The 14,776-nt window shown below is 35.5% G+C and overlaps 2 protein-coding genes across 2 annotated transcripts; both read right to left on the bottom strand.

Moving 5' to 3' along the window:
- Positions 1 to 1,064: 1,064 nt before the first annotated feature.
- LOC141698673 (zinc finger protein ZAT3-like) lies at positions 1,065 to 2,386 on the bottom strand. The gene has a single exon (XM_074503447.1). It carries the CDS (start codon positions 2,378 to 2,380, stop codon positions 1,229 to 1,231), a length of 1,152 nt encoding a protein of 383 aa, XP_074359548.1. The 5' UTR covers positions 2,381 to 2,386; the 3' UTR covers positions 1,065 to 1,228.
- A 490-nt stretch (positions 2,387 to 2,876) lies between these two features.
- Positions 2,877 to 8,407, bottom strand: LOC141697024 (ubiquitin domain-containing protein DSK2a-like). Its single transcript, XM_074501206.1, has 8 exons — positions 8,052 to 8,407; positions 5,713 to 6,501; positions 4,634 to 4,830; positions 4,434 to 4,547; positions 4,236 to 4,294; positions 3,566 to 3,594; positions 3,384 to 3,479; positions 2,877 to 3,279 (listed from the first exon to the last, which is right to left on the bottom strand). Exons 1-8 carry the CDS (start codon positions 8,287 to 8,289, stop codon positions 3,131 to 3,133), a joined length of 1,671 nt encoding a protein of 556 aa, XP_074357307.1. The 5' UTR covers positions 8,290 to 8,407; the 3' UTR covers positions 2,877 to 3,130.
- Between the last annotated feature and the right edge of the window lie 6,369 nt (positions 8,408 to 14,776).

Here is a 14,776-nt window from a genome sequence, read left to right as displayed (position 1 = left end):
TAAACCTGTGACTTGTGTTGTGATTGTGAGCTTCACTCTTGAGTGAACAGAGAGCTTGAGTGAACAGAGAGAATTCGAGTGAGTAAGAGAGATTGAGAGATTGATTAAGAGTGAGACAGCTTAACAGTGAGGGGGAGATTATTTATAGAGAATAAAGAGGTGAACGTTGGAGGAGGTTACAGAGCTTGCAGGTGAAAGTTGGAGAAGTGAACGTTAGCTGCCGTAGCCTGCAAGTGACCGTTGTTCTGTAACCGTTTAGCGCGTGGTATTCATTCGCGGCCGGTTATTCGCCAGTTCGCGGGCCGAATAACGATTAATCCAGGCCCTTATTCGTTTACGAATTACACGGGCCGGGTCGCGTGCCGTGCCGGTCCGTTCGCAGTTTCTGTAATCCTGATTCGTGTTCAGTTCGCCTCTACAGCCGGTTAGTGCCGAATAATTAACCGGCACGCAACGAGCCGAGTCAAGCGAGTTTTAGGCGAGCCGGCTCACGTGCGGGCCGAGTCAAACCAGCCGTCTGGCCACCTCCACTTGGGAATGCTGGAATACCCTTCATGATAGACATGCTATATATTTCGATATACTTAATTTACTCTGAGTTCTATTAGTTCTCCAGGGCCTTATTAGATTTGCCATGCAAGTCATACTAATATATTAAAAATGCAACTGTAATATTCGGCTACCTTAAAATTTTAGAACGTACGACATCAACCTAAATAAATTTCTTGACGTTTATATACTACTAACAAATATTGAGTATTAGTAAAACAACTTGCATGGCTTAATTAAAATAAATACACATAAGATATGGAGAAAAAACATGCACACAACCTTTTACTAGAAAGTACAGAAAAGAGGTGACTCTTCTAGCAAGAAAACCCCGTTTACTATCACATTGAGTGAATCAGATCAATTCTTGGTAATAATTTGACAAGAAATCCCACATGTATTCATTAAAAACATCTGAAAGTCTGAAACTTAAAGAGATGAGAGAACAGACAGAAGTAAGGAAACTAAAGTACGAAAAGATACACCAATTTGAACTTTCTGTTATTAGTAGTTAAAGTACAGGCTAGTATATATAGTATCATCTATTAAAGTTCTACATCCACATACACATTCTGCTCCCAGTTTTGGAGCCATTAACAACATTTTCCAACCTAACTAGTAAATCTAATTAGAAGTACAAATGAGCCACTTATGATGCAGTGAGAAGCTCATAATTTGCTTACAGCCCCAACCTTAAGTCTAGACAGAGTCCAGAAGTTAATGAGGAAGATAAATGGTCATCTTCAAGTAGTGCAGGCATGTTCAAGTCTACCACAGAAGCTCCCTTTGCACCAACTAGTAAATTAGACTCTGATCCTCCTAGAGTTTGAGATGATGGATCTTCCCCTTTCTCCCAGTGGCACCTCTTGTGTCCACCCAATGCTTGGCCACTCGGGAAAACCCTTAAACAAATACTGCACCTGTGCCCCAATGCCACCAACATCTTATCCTGCTGATCCCGACAGGGATCCCCATGATCAACATTCCCAATACTGCTGTAATCCTCAGTAGCAGCATTATCAATGTTCTTATTTATTGCGAAACAACCCTTGACATTCTTGTGACTAGCCCTATGACCCCCTAAAGCTTGATGAGACCCAAACACTTTCTTACAACTAGAACACTCAAACTTATAACTATTGACCCCAGAAGTCCCAGCACCATGATCCATGACAGGACTATCATTATTCCCGCAGCAAAACACTACATTCTGATGTTGCTTAATTTCCTGTTCTGAAAAGCCAACTGCATAATTAGTACGAATACCAGCAGTAATGGTCTGATCAGAAACAACAATAGGAGGAGGAGGGGGAGCATTAGCCAACAACAACAAACAAGAAGCCACATGCTGATCCTCTTCAGTCACTGATGAAACCTGATCATAACGCTCATCAGCAATGCGGTGTTGATGATCAACATTAGACGCTTGTCGAAGATTAGGCGGAGGATTAATGCCACGCCACTGGCGCTCCGGATGGCATCGCATGTGACCAAACAATGCCTTAACTGACCAAAACCTCTTCCCACACTCGGTACAAGGCCTAGTAATTTTTGGAGCAGAAGGGTCTGGTTTTTTACTATATTTCGGTTTATTAGCAGCAACAGCAACATTACCAGAAGTTGAAGCAGTAGCAGCATTGTCAATTCTCATCATCTTAGTTCTTTTCTTTCTCGGGTTCGTGATCGTCTTCTTTGGTAAGTTCTGATCATTGGAATAACCAATGCTGTTATGAAATAACTGAGGGTTGTTCATTTCTTGATCATCAGAGTTAAGAGGAGTGAAATCAGGAGGTTCAGAAGAAGAAGATGAAGAATTTGTGTTCATCATCATTATTAAAAGTGGAAACTGATAATATGGGGATTAATGAGGAGGAGAAGAAAAGAAAAGGTTGATAAAATGAGAGATGGTTTTAAGTAGTGTAGAGTGCGCGGTTACTTGAGAATATGGGTGGTTATTTTCAGTTGTGCGTCTTTATCACCCTACTATTTCTCTCCCATAACTTCTACTTTTCTTAATTATTTAATTCAAAAATAATTAACTGAATAAGCAGACTTAATTTATATATTTAAACTCCTGTAAAATAGTCAATTGATAACTTTAAATATATATTTAATTTTTTTTAACATATATCTGCATGACGAACAAAACAATATTAACTGGACTTAGTTTGTGCAGGAGAAATTACACATAAAAGAGCAGTTAATTTTAGGAAATACAAATGTTATTTGCAGTTTTTTCTTTGTTTTTGTAATATATAGATGAAAGAAATAGTATTGAACTCCACAAAATATAGGCATGAAAAGAAGAAAAAACAAAGAAACAAACATCAGTAATAATTTTATGATTTAGCATAATTTAACAGCAGAAGAAAAATGATTAAAAACAATGCATTTACATTGACAAGAATACGAACGGAGGGTGTCTTCACAGACTAGTTATACAAAGGAAATGCTTAACTTATTATTCAGACCCCCAAAATGGAATTACAAGTGCCGACATGTCTATTGTCTTTACAAGACACTTGTTCAACTTGTTTACACACCCACAAGTTTTTACTAAGTAACAAAGGTAGACTTGATACTACTGACCGAGGTTACCTAACAATCTCTCCACTGCTGCATGCACATTTCCTGATGTAGCACGCAGTGCCCTAATATTCTCTTGGGTATCAAAGAAACCCATTTCTTGAAGTTGCAATAATTGAGTAGCATAGAGCTCTTCTGGGGGCACTACAAGGACAGAGCATGGAAACAACTTCAGTGTGGCTGCAAATGCAGATAAAAAAAATGCCAAGCAATTTAAAAATATTTAGCTCAATCATAAGAAAACATACAATCGGGAGTAGTTGGGACATTCAAGCCACTGGCTCCAAGTCCGCTAAACATATTCATCAACATATCCAGCCCCATGTTATTTTGTGCTCCAGCACCTTGAATTTGAAGAAAAACATGCATATTAAAATAAAAACCTATTCAAAACCTAGTAGAGCTATATACCATTCTGTTTCTTATATACCTGCAATCCCTCCGGTTTGAGCTGGTTCCCTGCAACAGAGCAGCAAAGGAGAATAATAAAGTTTAGTGATCATAAAATTTAGGTGAAACAAAAAAGATTCCTACCCATCTCTGGATATGCTTATAGCAGAATTAGGATTCTGAGGTCAACATCAGGAAGTTTTCTGTGACACTTGACAAGGCCAACATAATTCTAGGAGAGTAAGCTATTGATTGGATTACCCCTGATTGATATTAGACCTAAAACTGGTGTTTAAAGGTATCGAATACTTATGCTGATGTCATCGGAAAATTTTCCAGAAAGCAACAGCTTATGCCTTATGGGTCCCCTGACCCTATCTAATTGTCACAAATAACTAGCTAAGAATGATAGACGACTAGAAAGCAATCACATAGTTTCCAAGTTAAAACTTCATATAAAATCTGACAACATTTATGCAAGTTGTCGGCTGGCATAAAGGTTAATATTTTTGAAGCTTTGCCTAAACAAGATCAAGACAAAAAATACCCAATTAAAGGCTTCCAAAAACACATCCATGTCTTGACAATGACATGTAAAGGCATAATAAAAGCTTTAAAAGAAGTATCATTATGCAGTTTTAGACTTGAGTGGAAAACAGTAAAAAAATGCACAAACCACATATAAATTTAGGGAAAAAGTGTGCACTTACTGAGTCGATGGCTGTCTGTTCTGCTGAGAGAGAAGTGCCTGATGAAATGTTGACATCCGCTACAAGAGATAATATATCAAGCATCAACACATTTACAACATTCAACATATGGTATCAGTAAATAGTTAATAAAAAATATATCGGGCCACTCCAACATCAAGACAAGTGAAACAAACAGATGACTCCGTGATTATAAACCTGCATCATTTCAGGCGAGGTAAGCTGACGAATAATTTCTGGATTTTGCATCATTTCTCTTAATTGAGGGTTCATGTCAGACATACTTTGGAGTTGAGGATTAGTTCCAAGAAACTGAAAATAAAGAAGAACTTTGAGTAAGATATCTATTATCTTAAGCAACAACCACATTCCAAATTTATAGTTTTCATTACGTCTACCTGATTCATGTATTGCGGGTTCGAAAGCATGCTCTGCATCATCTGCGAAACACCAGGATTCTGCAGAAGCTGGTTCATTGCTGATGGATCTGGAATGCCCATCGTGCGATCCAACCCTGGGAGACCCAGCCCTCCCAACCCACCAATTCCTGCTGCTCCTGTATGATTTGACCTTGCAGCTGTGTTTGTTTGGGCACCTACTCACAAATAGCACCACAAAAGTATGGATAGGTAACATATTATTACAAGCTTACAAACCACAATAATTTTTTAGCACCGTCAGAAAAATAAGTTCACAATACATAAAATGGAAAAAAAAATTAAAATATACACACATTGAAACAAACCTGTTAATGTTTCAAATAGTAACTCTATAAAAGTATGTGAGGTAGTAGTAAAACAAAATACGCCTACCTCACGGGACAACAATCAACCAAATTCAACAAATTAAATGCTTCAAAAAAAGTGGTTGGATCAGCGGTTAAATTCTCTCTTCCTCTTCTCCATCATCATCATCATCTATGAGAATTTAAAAGAATTTCCATGGGTTGCATTTGAGGTGGATGTGTTATTTGTCAAGCATCTAGTATGAATGTACAATAAGGTGGTTATTCAAAGGCTTTTCGTCAGGAAGAAACGTGAGACTACAGAGTTTTATTCAACTTCCCTAAACAAATGATTTTTTTAAAAATAGTTACCCAAAGGTTTAAATTTTCTGATCTCAACCCACTGTTAACAAAAGATCAGGTATTTTTCCAGACGCTAAGCTACAATATGTCTATTTCCGTGTGTAACCTAATTATTACAACACGAACCCTGCTTCTAATTAGTAAATCATTTCAGTATCCTTACGTGGAACTTTAAGGTCATACCATTACAAGCTTATCTGACATTTGGTCTTTAAAGTGGCAAACAATTTCTACCTCCTACTAACATATATTTTCCAGTTATCCTACTTAAAATTCCAATAAATTCATAAACTTCCGACAATCTTTATGAAAGGCAGGAAAAAAAAGTGAATTAGACAGGTTGAAATAGTGCAGAGAAGGTAACATATAGAACTATGTGCTGAAGCTTACCAGCAGTACCACCCCATGGGTTAGGAAGAGGGTTGCTATTAGGAATAGTAGTTGCTGCAGCTGTTTCAGAACCAGTATTGGCAGAGTCATTAGAAGCATTAGTGCCTTGGTTACCGCCACCCTGATTCCCTAGAAGAGCTGCAAAAGGATTTGATCCCGGATCATTTCCACCGCCCCCTCCCATTGTTGTAGCATTCAGAAAAGGCTCTTGAACATTTTCATACATGCGCCTGAGCATGTTAAAGCCCTCGGGTGACGATTCAATATTACTCATTGCCCTATCAGTGTTGCGCATCATCTCCCGCATAAGCTCGGGATTCCTAGCAGCCTCTAGAGTTTGCCTAAGAATGCTAGGATCATTAAGAATATGACCAAGCTCTGGGTTTCGGTCAATGATCTCCCTCATCTGGGGATTGCTCATAATCAAGCTGCGCATTAGGTCTGGGTTATTCATAAGATTTTGAATGGCCGGTGTATTTATTATTTCCCGCATCATGTTGGGATTTTGAGTCAGTTGTTGCTGCACTTGCTCAAACTCTGGAAGTCCAGCTCCAAATAAACCAGGCGCACCAGTGCCACCACCTGCACCTAAGCCCATGCCGCCAAGCCCAGGAAATAGTGATGCCCCAAGACCCACACCTCCTAACCCGCCTCCATCATTAGGATTAACACGCTGGGTGGAATCTTGATTGGCATTTGGATTACCAACACTCGCCGCAGCTGTTGCTGGTGGCGTTGCAAGAGGGGGAGACCCGCGAACCATGTGCACAGTGTGGTCTGCCTGAAGACCTTCATAGCACCAGTAAACAAAGAAACATTTAGTAAAATGATAAGTAATAGGTAAGCAATGAAAATGAATATAAAGATGCAAAAAAACATAGGAACAATTTCAATAGTTGTAACCAACAGAACAATGCAAGACTTGATAATAATGATGACAGAGCAGACCGGAAGAACTGCAATCTAAACAAAGTGTTCCACAACATTAGATACTGAAACATTCAAGGGAAGATATAGCATACGTCGCCATTATTCAACACACACATAATACAATATAAAAATGGAGATATTTTATATTTACAAAAGAAAACAACACTGCATAAATTTAAATTGCATTTGAGATCATCTAAGTGTAGAGAGAGAAAGCCATATGGAGACACTATTGACAAGCAGGGACTGTGAAAAAAGATTTCATTTAAGTAGGCAAACACCTCACCCCCATATATAAGTTTATTATATTGGAAAACACGCAACCTTAAGCGATGTACTATAGACAAGCAATTAAAAGAAGAAATATAATGGTTACGGAAGCATGTCCCACGGTCGAGACAAACATAACATTTATGAAGAAAGAAAGCAGCAAAGACAAACATAGCATTTATGAAGAAAGAAAACCAAAATGGGTCACTACATACAAGCAAGAAAAGTGAAAGACATTTTATTTATGCAAACAAACATCCCACGTCATTCGCAAAAATTAAAGAAGCTAATGTCCCTTTCTTGCCAACATCTCAATAAAACCATGAGGGAAGCAGTAAGAGCTTTATGCTGTACTGTTTTCCACAAATGGTAATAATGTTAAATTGCAATTAAAAAACATGAACTATTGGCATCTTGTGCTTGATGTGTAACTATCATTAACCAGCACAACAAGAACCAACGAGCAGTTAGTTCGTTTACCAAACAAACTCTTATCCGGTATATCTTCATATACATACTTTACATAAATGACAACTTAATGCTACATAGTTAAACAGCAGTTCATATAACGACAACCTAATCGTTAAAGCAATGATCATCTCCTCATTAAAAAACTCTTTATCCATAATATCTTCATTTACATACATCATATTAATGTCTCAGTCTTTTATTCCCGACATCTATTAAATAATGTCAGCAAAAACATAGTTGAACAAAATTAGCATTCATTGTCATCACAATAGCAATAGCTACACAGTTAAATAGAAACTTAGATAACGACAACTTAAACGTCAAAGCAATCAGCATCTCCTCATTCAGATACACTCCGTTTATTACATACTTCATGTATATGTACATATATTGCCATTTTTTCCTTTTAACACAACCCGAAGATCCAACAAAAAATGTCAAAACAAAATTAGCATCAATAATCATTACAGTAGCAAAACAAAATCATCAAACACTTTCGATATCCGATACCTAATCACAACAGCTTGCACATCACATCAACAAACACGTACCTAAATCACCTCAATCAACAACCATAAATTCAATTCAGCACCAAAAAATTAACAACACGAAACATCTAAACAACACAAACACCGAAACGAAACAATCGAAAAAAGCTAATCGCATACCATAACTATCTAGGGTTTGATCATCCTTCAAGATCCGTCCTTTATAAATCAAGCGTTGTTGAACAGCAGGAACATCGCAATTCTGCGAAACAAGTTGTTTGAAATCGAGAACAGTGGATCGGAGACTCGCCTGAACGGAAAACTTAGCGCCGTTAGAGCAACGGACGTTGATTTGAACGGATTCTTCATCGGCGGCGGCGGGAGGGACCGACTGAGTTGACTCGCCTTCAGCGCCCATTGATTTAGATCGAGGTGGGTGAGTTAAAAGCCCTAAATGAATCGTTTGATAAAATTATTAATACAGAAGAGAGAGGAGATGATCTGAGTAAGAGGATGGAGTATTTTCCAAGTTTTATAGGGTTGATAAATATGTAACGGATGTGATGTTTTTACAAAAATATTATTACTAGCTTTTTGATGGACACAAATAAAAAATATTAAATTTTAATTTTATCGAGTTTAAGAATATCAGTTTAAATCTCGTACGATGCCCGATTTCATTAATATTTAAATAATTTTAAATAATAATTTTTATTATAAATATATAATAATTCTATATTTATAATAAAAAATAATAAAAGAATTAGAAAAAAGTTGTAGTCGTATTTTAGTAAGATAAGTTTTGGTCGTAGTTTAGCGGGATAAGAATATTATATCTAGTAGTTTAACATGTATATAATACTATTTATTTTTATTTTTAATAGTCAAAATATGGAAATAACCGTTGAACCAAAATATACATCATTTCGTTAATTATATTATAGTACATATATAGATATTTTTTATAATTGGAATATTATTATGTTTAATAATTTTATGAATTTATTGAATATTGATATTGAGACGCCATGTTCATAACTATGAAGCAGCTGACATAACAACTCGTGCAAGACACGAGTCATTTTCTAATATTTTTAGGTGTAACATATAATTAAAATTTTATAGTATTTTTTCCCCTTTCCTTGACGTGTGAGAGGCGCTTTTTTCTCTCCGTTAAAATTCATCATCGAGTTCGAAATGTGTGAGTGTCCATGTGGCTAGGTATCAAGATCGTAATGTTCAGTTATCTTAATCTGGGAATCGAGGAGGAGGAAAATGATGCTATCATTATCGAAGGTGATGTAGAGATATAGGTGATAAGTATGAGCTATGTGTTGTGGGGAGGTTTCTTACTGGAAAGAACATTAATGTAAGGGCAATGAAGTCGAAATTGGTTGATATCTGGGAACCTGCTTTGGGTATCAATATAAAAGAATTTGAAAAAGAAATTTTTTATTTCAGTTTCTATCACAAGGAGGATCTTCAATAGGTGTTGAACGGGGAACCGTGGTCCTTTGATAATGCAATGTTGGTTATAACAGCAATTCCCAACGGAGAGGAACCTCTTTCAATTCCATTATGGCATTGAAAGATGTGGATACACATACATGATTTACCAACATGGTACATGTCAGAGTCTATGGGTAAACAACTAGGTGATTTTTTTGGTGAATTTTTGGAGTATGATTAGAAGAATAACACTAGTATATAACATGAGTGTATGAGGAGACGAATTTTAACTGATGCTAGGAAGCCTCTTAAACGTAAGAAGAAGATCCTGAGGAAAAATGGCCAAGATGTGATAGTTACTTGTAAGTACGAAAGGCTGGGGGATTTTTGTTTTTCATGTGGGTAGGATACGGAAGGATACTTTATGAAGTTTCTTGATACATGAGGACATGGTGGAAAGGGAATCTGGGAATTGGCTTAAAGCTCCACCGTGGAGGGTAGCAGGTCCGGCGAAGAGCAAGTGGCTCTGGGAGGATGGTGACGTGGACTGGGAGGAGAGAGCTGGCAAGAGTAACAGCTTCCCGAAATCACGGGAGAGTAGTTAAAACAAAGAAGGAAACATTATTTTTTGAAGGAGTAATCAGAGGGATAAGGATCAGGTTGTTATGCATACAAATATTGCAAATAATTTGATTAAGACAGGCGCTAAAATCATGGCAACGGGATAATTTTCAAATACGGTTTATTGGGATAGAGGAGGAAGAGTTAGATGGGCTAAAAATTGTGGATGGGAAAAGGCTGAGAGGTGGCCCAGGTATGTATGACGTTATAGACACGCCTGGCGGGCTGAAAGCTGGAGATGTGAACATCATACAAAATAATGATTACGAAGTTACTCTTTCTGAAGCTGATTGTGTAACTTCTCGAAATAATGTATTGGCTACGCTTGCAATGCAAGCTATCCATCTGCAATGATTTCTTTATGTTGGAACTGTCGGGGGTTGGGGAACGCCCGTTCAGTTTGAGTTCTTGGGGACTTAGTTGACTAGTAAACCTGATTTTTTGTTCGTTTCAGAAACGTTAGTAGGATAAGGTATTATTAAAGAGTTGTGTTCTAAGCTTGGTTTTCGTAGTTTTTTTCAGTTGATTGTAATGGTCGTAGTGGGGGGCTTGCAGTGTTCTAGAAAAGTAGTGTTGAGTTGGTTATAAGTGATTCATCGTTGAATCACATTGATGTAATTTTCCTGAAAGGTGGCTTGCACCAGTGGCGTATGTAATGCTATTATGGCTTTCCAGAAAGGTCGAGAAGAAGGGAAGCATGGGATTATATTCGTTTACTAACTAACAAGTCCGTCTTCCGTGATGTATTATCGTTGACTTCAATGACATGCTTTATGTGTCTGATAAAAAAAGTACTCATTGCCATCATGCATACCTCTTAAATGGTTTTCGTAAGTGCATACAAGACTACGAGTTGGTGGAGCTTGACCTTGCAGGTGGTAAATACACATGGGAGAAGAGTAGAGGGTCAGTAAATTGGGTGTGTGAAAGACTAGACAGAGCGTTTGCTACTAGTGCTAGGGCTGTTTAAAAAATCCGTTAAACCGTGAATCTGGACCGGACCATGGTAATTTGAATTAATAAAAAGCGAAACCGCTATAACCATTTTAAGGGTTCGGTTAACCGGACCGTTCATACATAAATGGTTTGGTTATGATTTTCAATAAATTAAAACTATCTAAATCAAACCGGACTGTTATATAATAATATATAAAAATTCTAGTATATACCTACAGAGTAAAGTTCTATGGAGCCCACCTTTTAATTGGAGTCCTCAGAGTCCATCTATATTCTGCAAATAAAATATCTTATAAAACGTGTTATCTTGCAAAACTTGTTTTATAAATATCATTACTTCAATAAAATCATGCAAATCTCATATATTTACAAGTACAATATGTATGTTCTGCAACATGAACATTAATGTTCTGCAAATTAAGCATGTTTTGTAAAATAATATATTTTGCAACGTTCTACTTTTAAAATCTATGCAATCTGCAAGATTTTCAATAAAATTGTGATATTTGTTGAAAATCATTAAAAAAAATAATACGTTCTGCAATAATTTAAGCTATATTTTACTTGCAGAACATATATGGATTCCAAAGAATCTAATGAAATAGGGGACTTCATAGAACCTGTACCTACAAGTTAAGATTATAAATTATGGTTTTGTGTATGTGTGGGTGTATATTATCTTAAAAATATCAAATTACTTTTTAAATAAAAACTTGAGTTAATTGTTAAATATCGTAGTTATATTCTAATTCATATACTTAATATTATTTAAATTAAACTAAAGTATATGAAAGTCATATCTAAACTGAATAGTTATAAATATAGATCATAGTACTTATATGTAATATATAATACTGATATATAATAAATTTTATATTACATTTACTTAAATAACTGTTACGTTGTAATTTTAATAAAAACGAAATAAAAGTAAATGATTATATTCAAACCGTGGTTTGAAACCGAACCAATCCATTATTTTATGGTCTGGTTTGGTTTGGTCTTGGCGTTTAACTGGTCTGGTTTGATTTTGATTTTTAGAAAACCGTTCTTATTGGTTCGGTTTGAAAAAACGAGAATCCGGACCAAAGCAATCCGTGAACACCCCTAACTAGTGCGTGTGGAGTTTATTTCCGTTATGTAACTTGAGTGTTCATCATACAATTACTTCAGATCACGAGCTTATTCAACTCGATCTCTATTGCCTATCTCACTCAAAAAGGCAGTTTAGATTTTGATTTGAAAATGTCTGGCTAAAAGAGGAGTCTTTTAAAGATGAGGTAGTTGGTTATTGGAGGAGTCTTAGAGAAAGTCCAAGAGACTACTTATATGGCCTCTTAACTTTGATTATAAGAAATTTGAACAAAATTTGTGCTCCAACAGCCTCTTAGTGTTTTCTTAAAAAGTTAAGAGCTTCCTCTCACTTTTTTTTAAGTATTTGCCTCATCTTTTTAATGATACTATAACTATTAATTTATAATATATTAAGGAACCATTATCTCTTTCTCTCTCTTAAATGTTAATTTTTAATTGATATGATGTACTTTTAATAATAAAATATTAAATAAGGAACAAGTATAAGTAGTAATGTTGGAGGCAAACATCCTTATTCATGTCTTAATTCACTAAGAACTAATTTTTTATATTATATTTAAGAATTGAGTTAAGAGGCAGTTGGACTTGCTCTTAGACCTACTTACTTTGGCAAAGCTTATTGATATTTCGACTTATGTAGAAGTTGTAGCGACTAGGAATTTCGCGATGTAATTAAATGAATAAAGTATAGTTTTGTGCTATAATTATGGTTTATGTGGATTTATGTGAATTAATAAAAGGTTAAATGACTTTGTCGTTTAATTGTCATTATTGTATAATAGTCGATGGGAACGTAAAGTAACTCGATCAAGTTTGATGAATCAGCTAAGGGATTAAGCTGTGTTGTCGAACCGACAAGTTGAACGAAACCAGTATTAAAAAGGGATTAAAGTGTTTAAGAGCGCAAATGTGATATGTATTTGATGTGTGCATGTCCAAAATTGAGATCAGTGGTATTTTAAATATCTTTAAAAGGATTTATAAGGATTTTATTGGTCTTTAAACATTTTATAAAATTATAGAAATGTGATCAAGGTGTAATATTGGTTTTATTGTCTTTAAAATAGTCCAAAAGACTTTTTAAAAATAAAAGTTGTATTTATATTGATGTTTTGATGTTTTAAAATAATTTCATGAAATGTATTCCTATTATTGGAGATTTATTGTAAAATCCATAACAAATAATCTATTCGCTCAAAAATTTATTTTAAAATATGGGAGAAGAGCTAATTTTATGCTCTTTATTTTAAAATGATATTGAGTATATTTTCTAATTTTATAAGAAGGTTTTATATTTTGTTGAAGAGAGATTTATAGATTTTTTAAAAGAAAAAGAAAACCAGATTCTAGAAATGGGCAAAAGACCATTATACCCCTACCATTCCATTATATATACTCCCACTCCCACTCACTTCCTCCTTTTCTTTTTATTCTCCACCTGATTCTCTCTTCTCTCTTTTTCTCTCTCACTCTCGGCTTCTTCTCTCACTCTCGGTATACTCTCTCTTCAATTTCTCTTCCATTTCTCATCCATTTTTAATTCTAAACCCATATATATGTAAGATTTTGCTTCTTGTATGCATATATGTGGATGCATGTGATTGTATTTGAGTTTTGGAGAAACCCCGAGTTGAGTTATTTTGTTGTGTGGTTCGGTCTTAGTGAATCAAGAAGGGGTTTGATTTTCTCATGGTTTTGATGATGATTCTGTGATTACATGCTTGTTTTAGTGTCAAAAATCGATTTACGGTTGGAAACCTCGAAACCGGGCACCACCGTGCTTTGCCGCCGTTGGCAGTGAGACTCCGGTGAGCCGACGGGGACGATGATGAACATGCATCCGATAATATACACAAAATTTTGTTTTAAACTTGTTTCCTTGCTTGCATGTAAAGTTTTAGTAAGAACATCTTATGTTTAGTTTCGGTTTTTGAAAGAAAATGGTTTAAATGATTAGAATATGGGTTAAATCGAGTTGGATTTGTGATTTGTAGCCTTGCATGTCGAGTTGATTGGCATGTTGATTTTACAAGTTGTTTCGATGTTAATTTGGAAATGAAATTTGGATTGATTGAATATGGAATGATATGTTGGTAGTTAAGTACAATTAAGTTAAAATTTTTGATTTTAAAATATGGATGTTATTCGGTTTTAAGGGAATCATGAAATAGGACATATGCATGTTAGTTCATTTGATCTTGATTGACAAATCGCATATGATTAAGTGAAGATTTTAAGTGTCGACTTACGATTCTTGGTTGGTTTGAATTTTTGAGAATTCGGTTTGAATAGTTTGAATAAACTCGGTTAAATGTGATTATATGATGTAGAATTAAGATCGAATATGGATTATCTTGCTAGTCGGATTATATGTGAAATGGAATTGCATGTTATATGATAAGTGTTTAATTGTAAATTGCGAGTAAGCGTAGATATGATTTAATAAGATTGAGTTGTCAAAAATCATGGGATTATGTGATTACTTGTTATATGTGAAGTATTGGGATAATCGGTGATATAAGAGTATAAAAGTATGTAATATAATGTGCTACGTGTGTTCCATGTGCTTATCAATTAAGTGTTATTGCGATTTGGGGTACACATTAGACGTTTGGAGAAACGTCGAGAGTGATCGAGTATCTAATTAGGGTATTATGTTGAATTGTAGATTCAGATAGCAGAGACATTCAAGCTAGTAAAGGAAAAGAGGTCGTAGGTGGCTGTAGCTCATATACCGTAAAGTAGGAAAGCTATTTGAGGCAAGTAACTTTGCCTTCTCTTAT

The sequence above is a fragment of the Apium graveolens genome, chromosome 11 (genome assembly GCF_009905375.1).
Source record: "Apium graveolens cultivar Ventura chromosome 11, ASM990537v1, whole genome shotgun sequence".
NCBI classification, from domain to species: domain Eukaryota; kingdom Viridiplantae; phylum Streptophyta; class Magnoliopsida; order Apiales; family Apiaceae; genus Apium; species Apium graveolens.
This window is presented reverse-complemented; position numbering and strand designations above follow the sequence as displayed.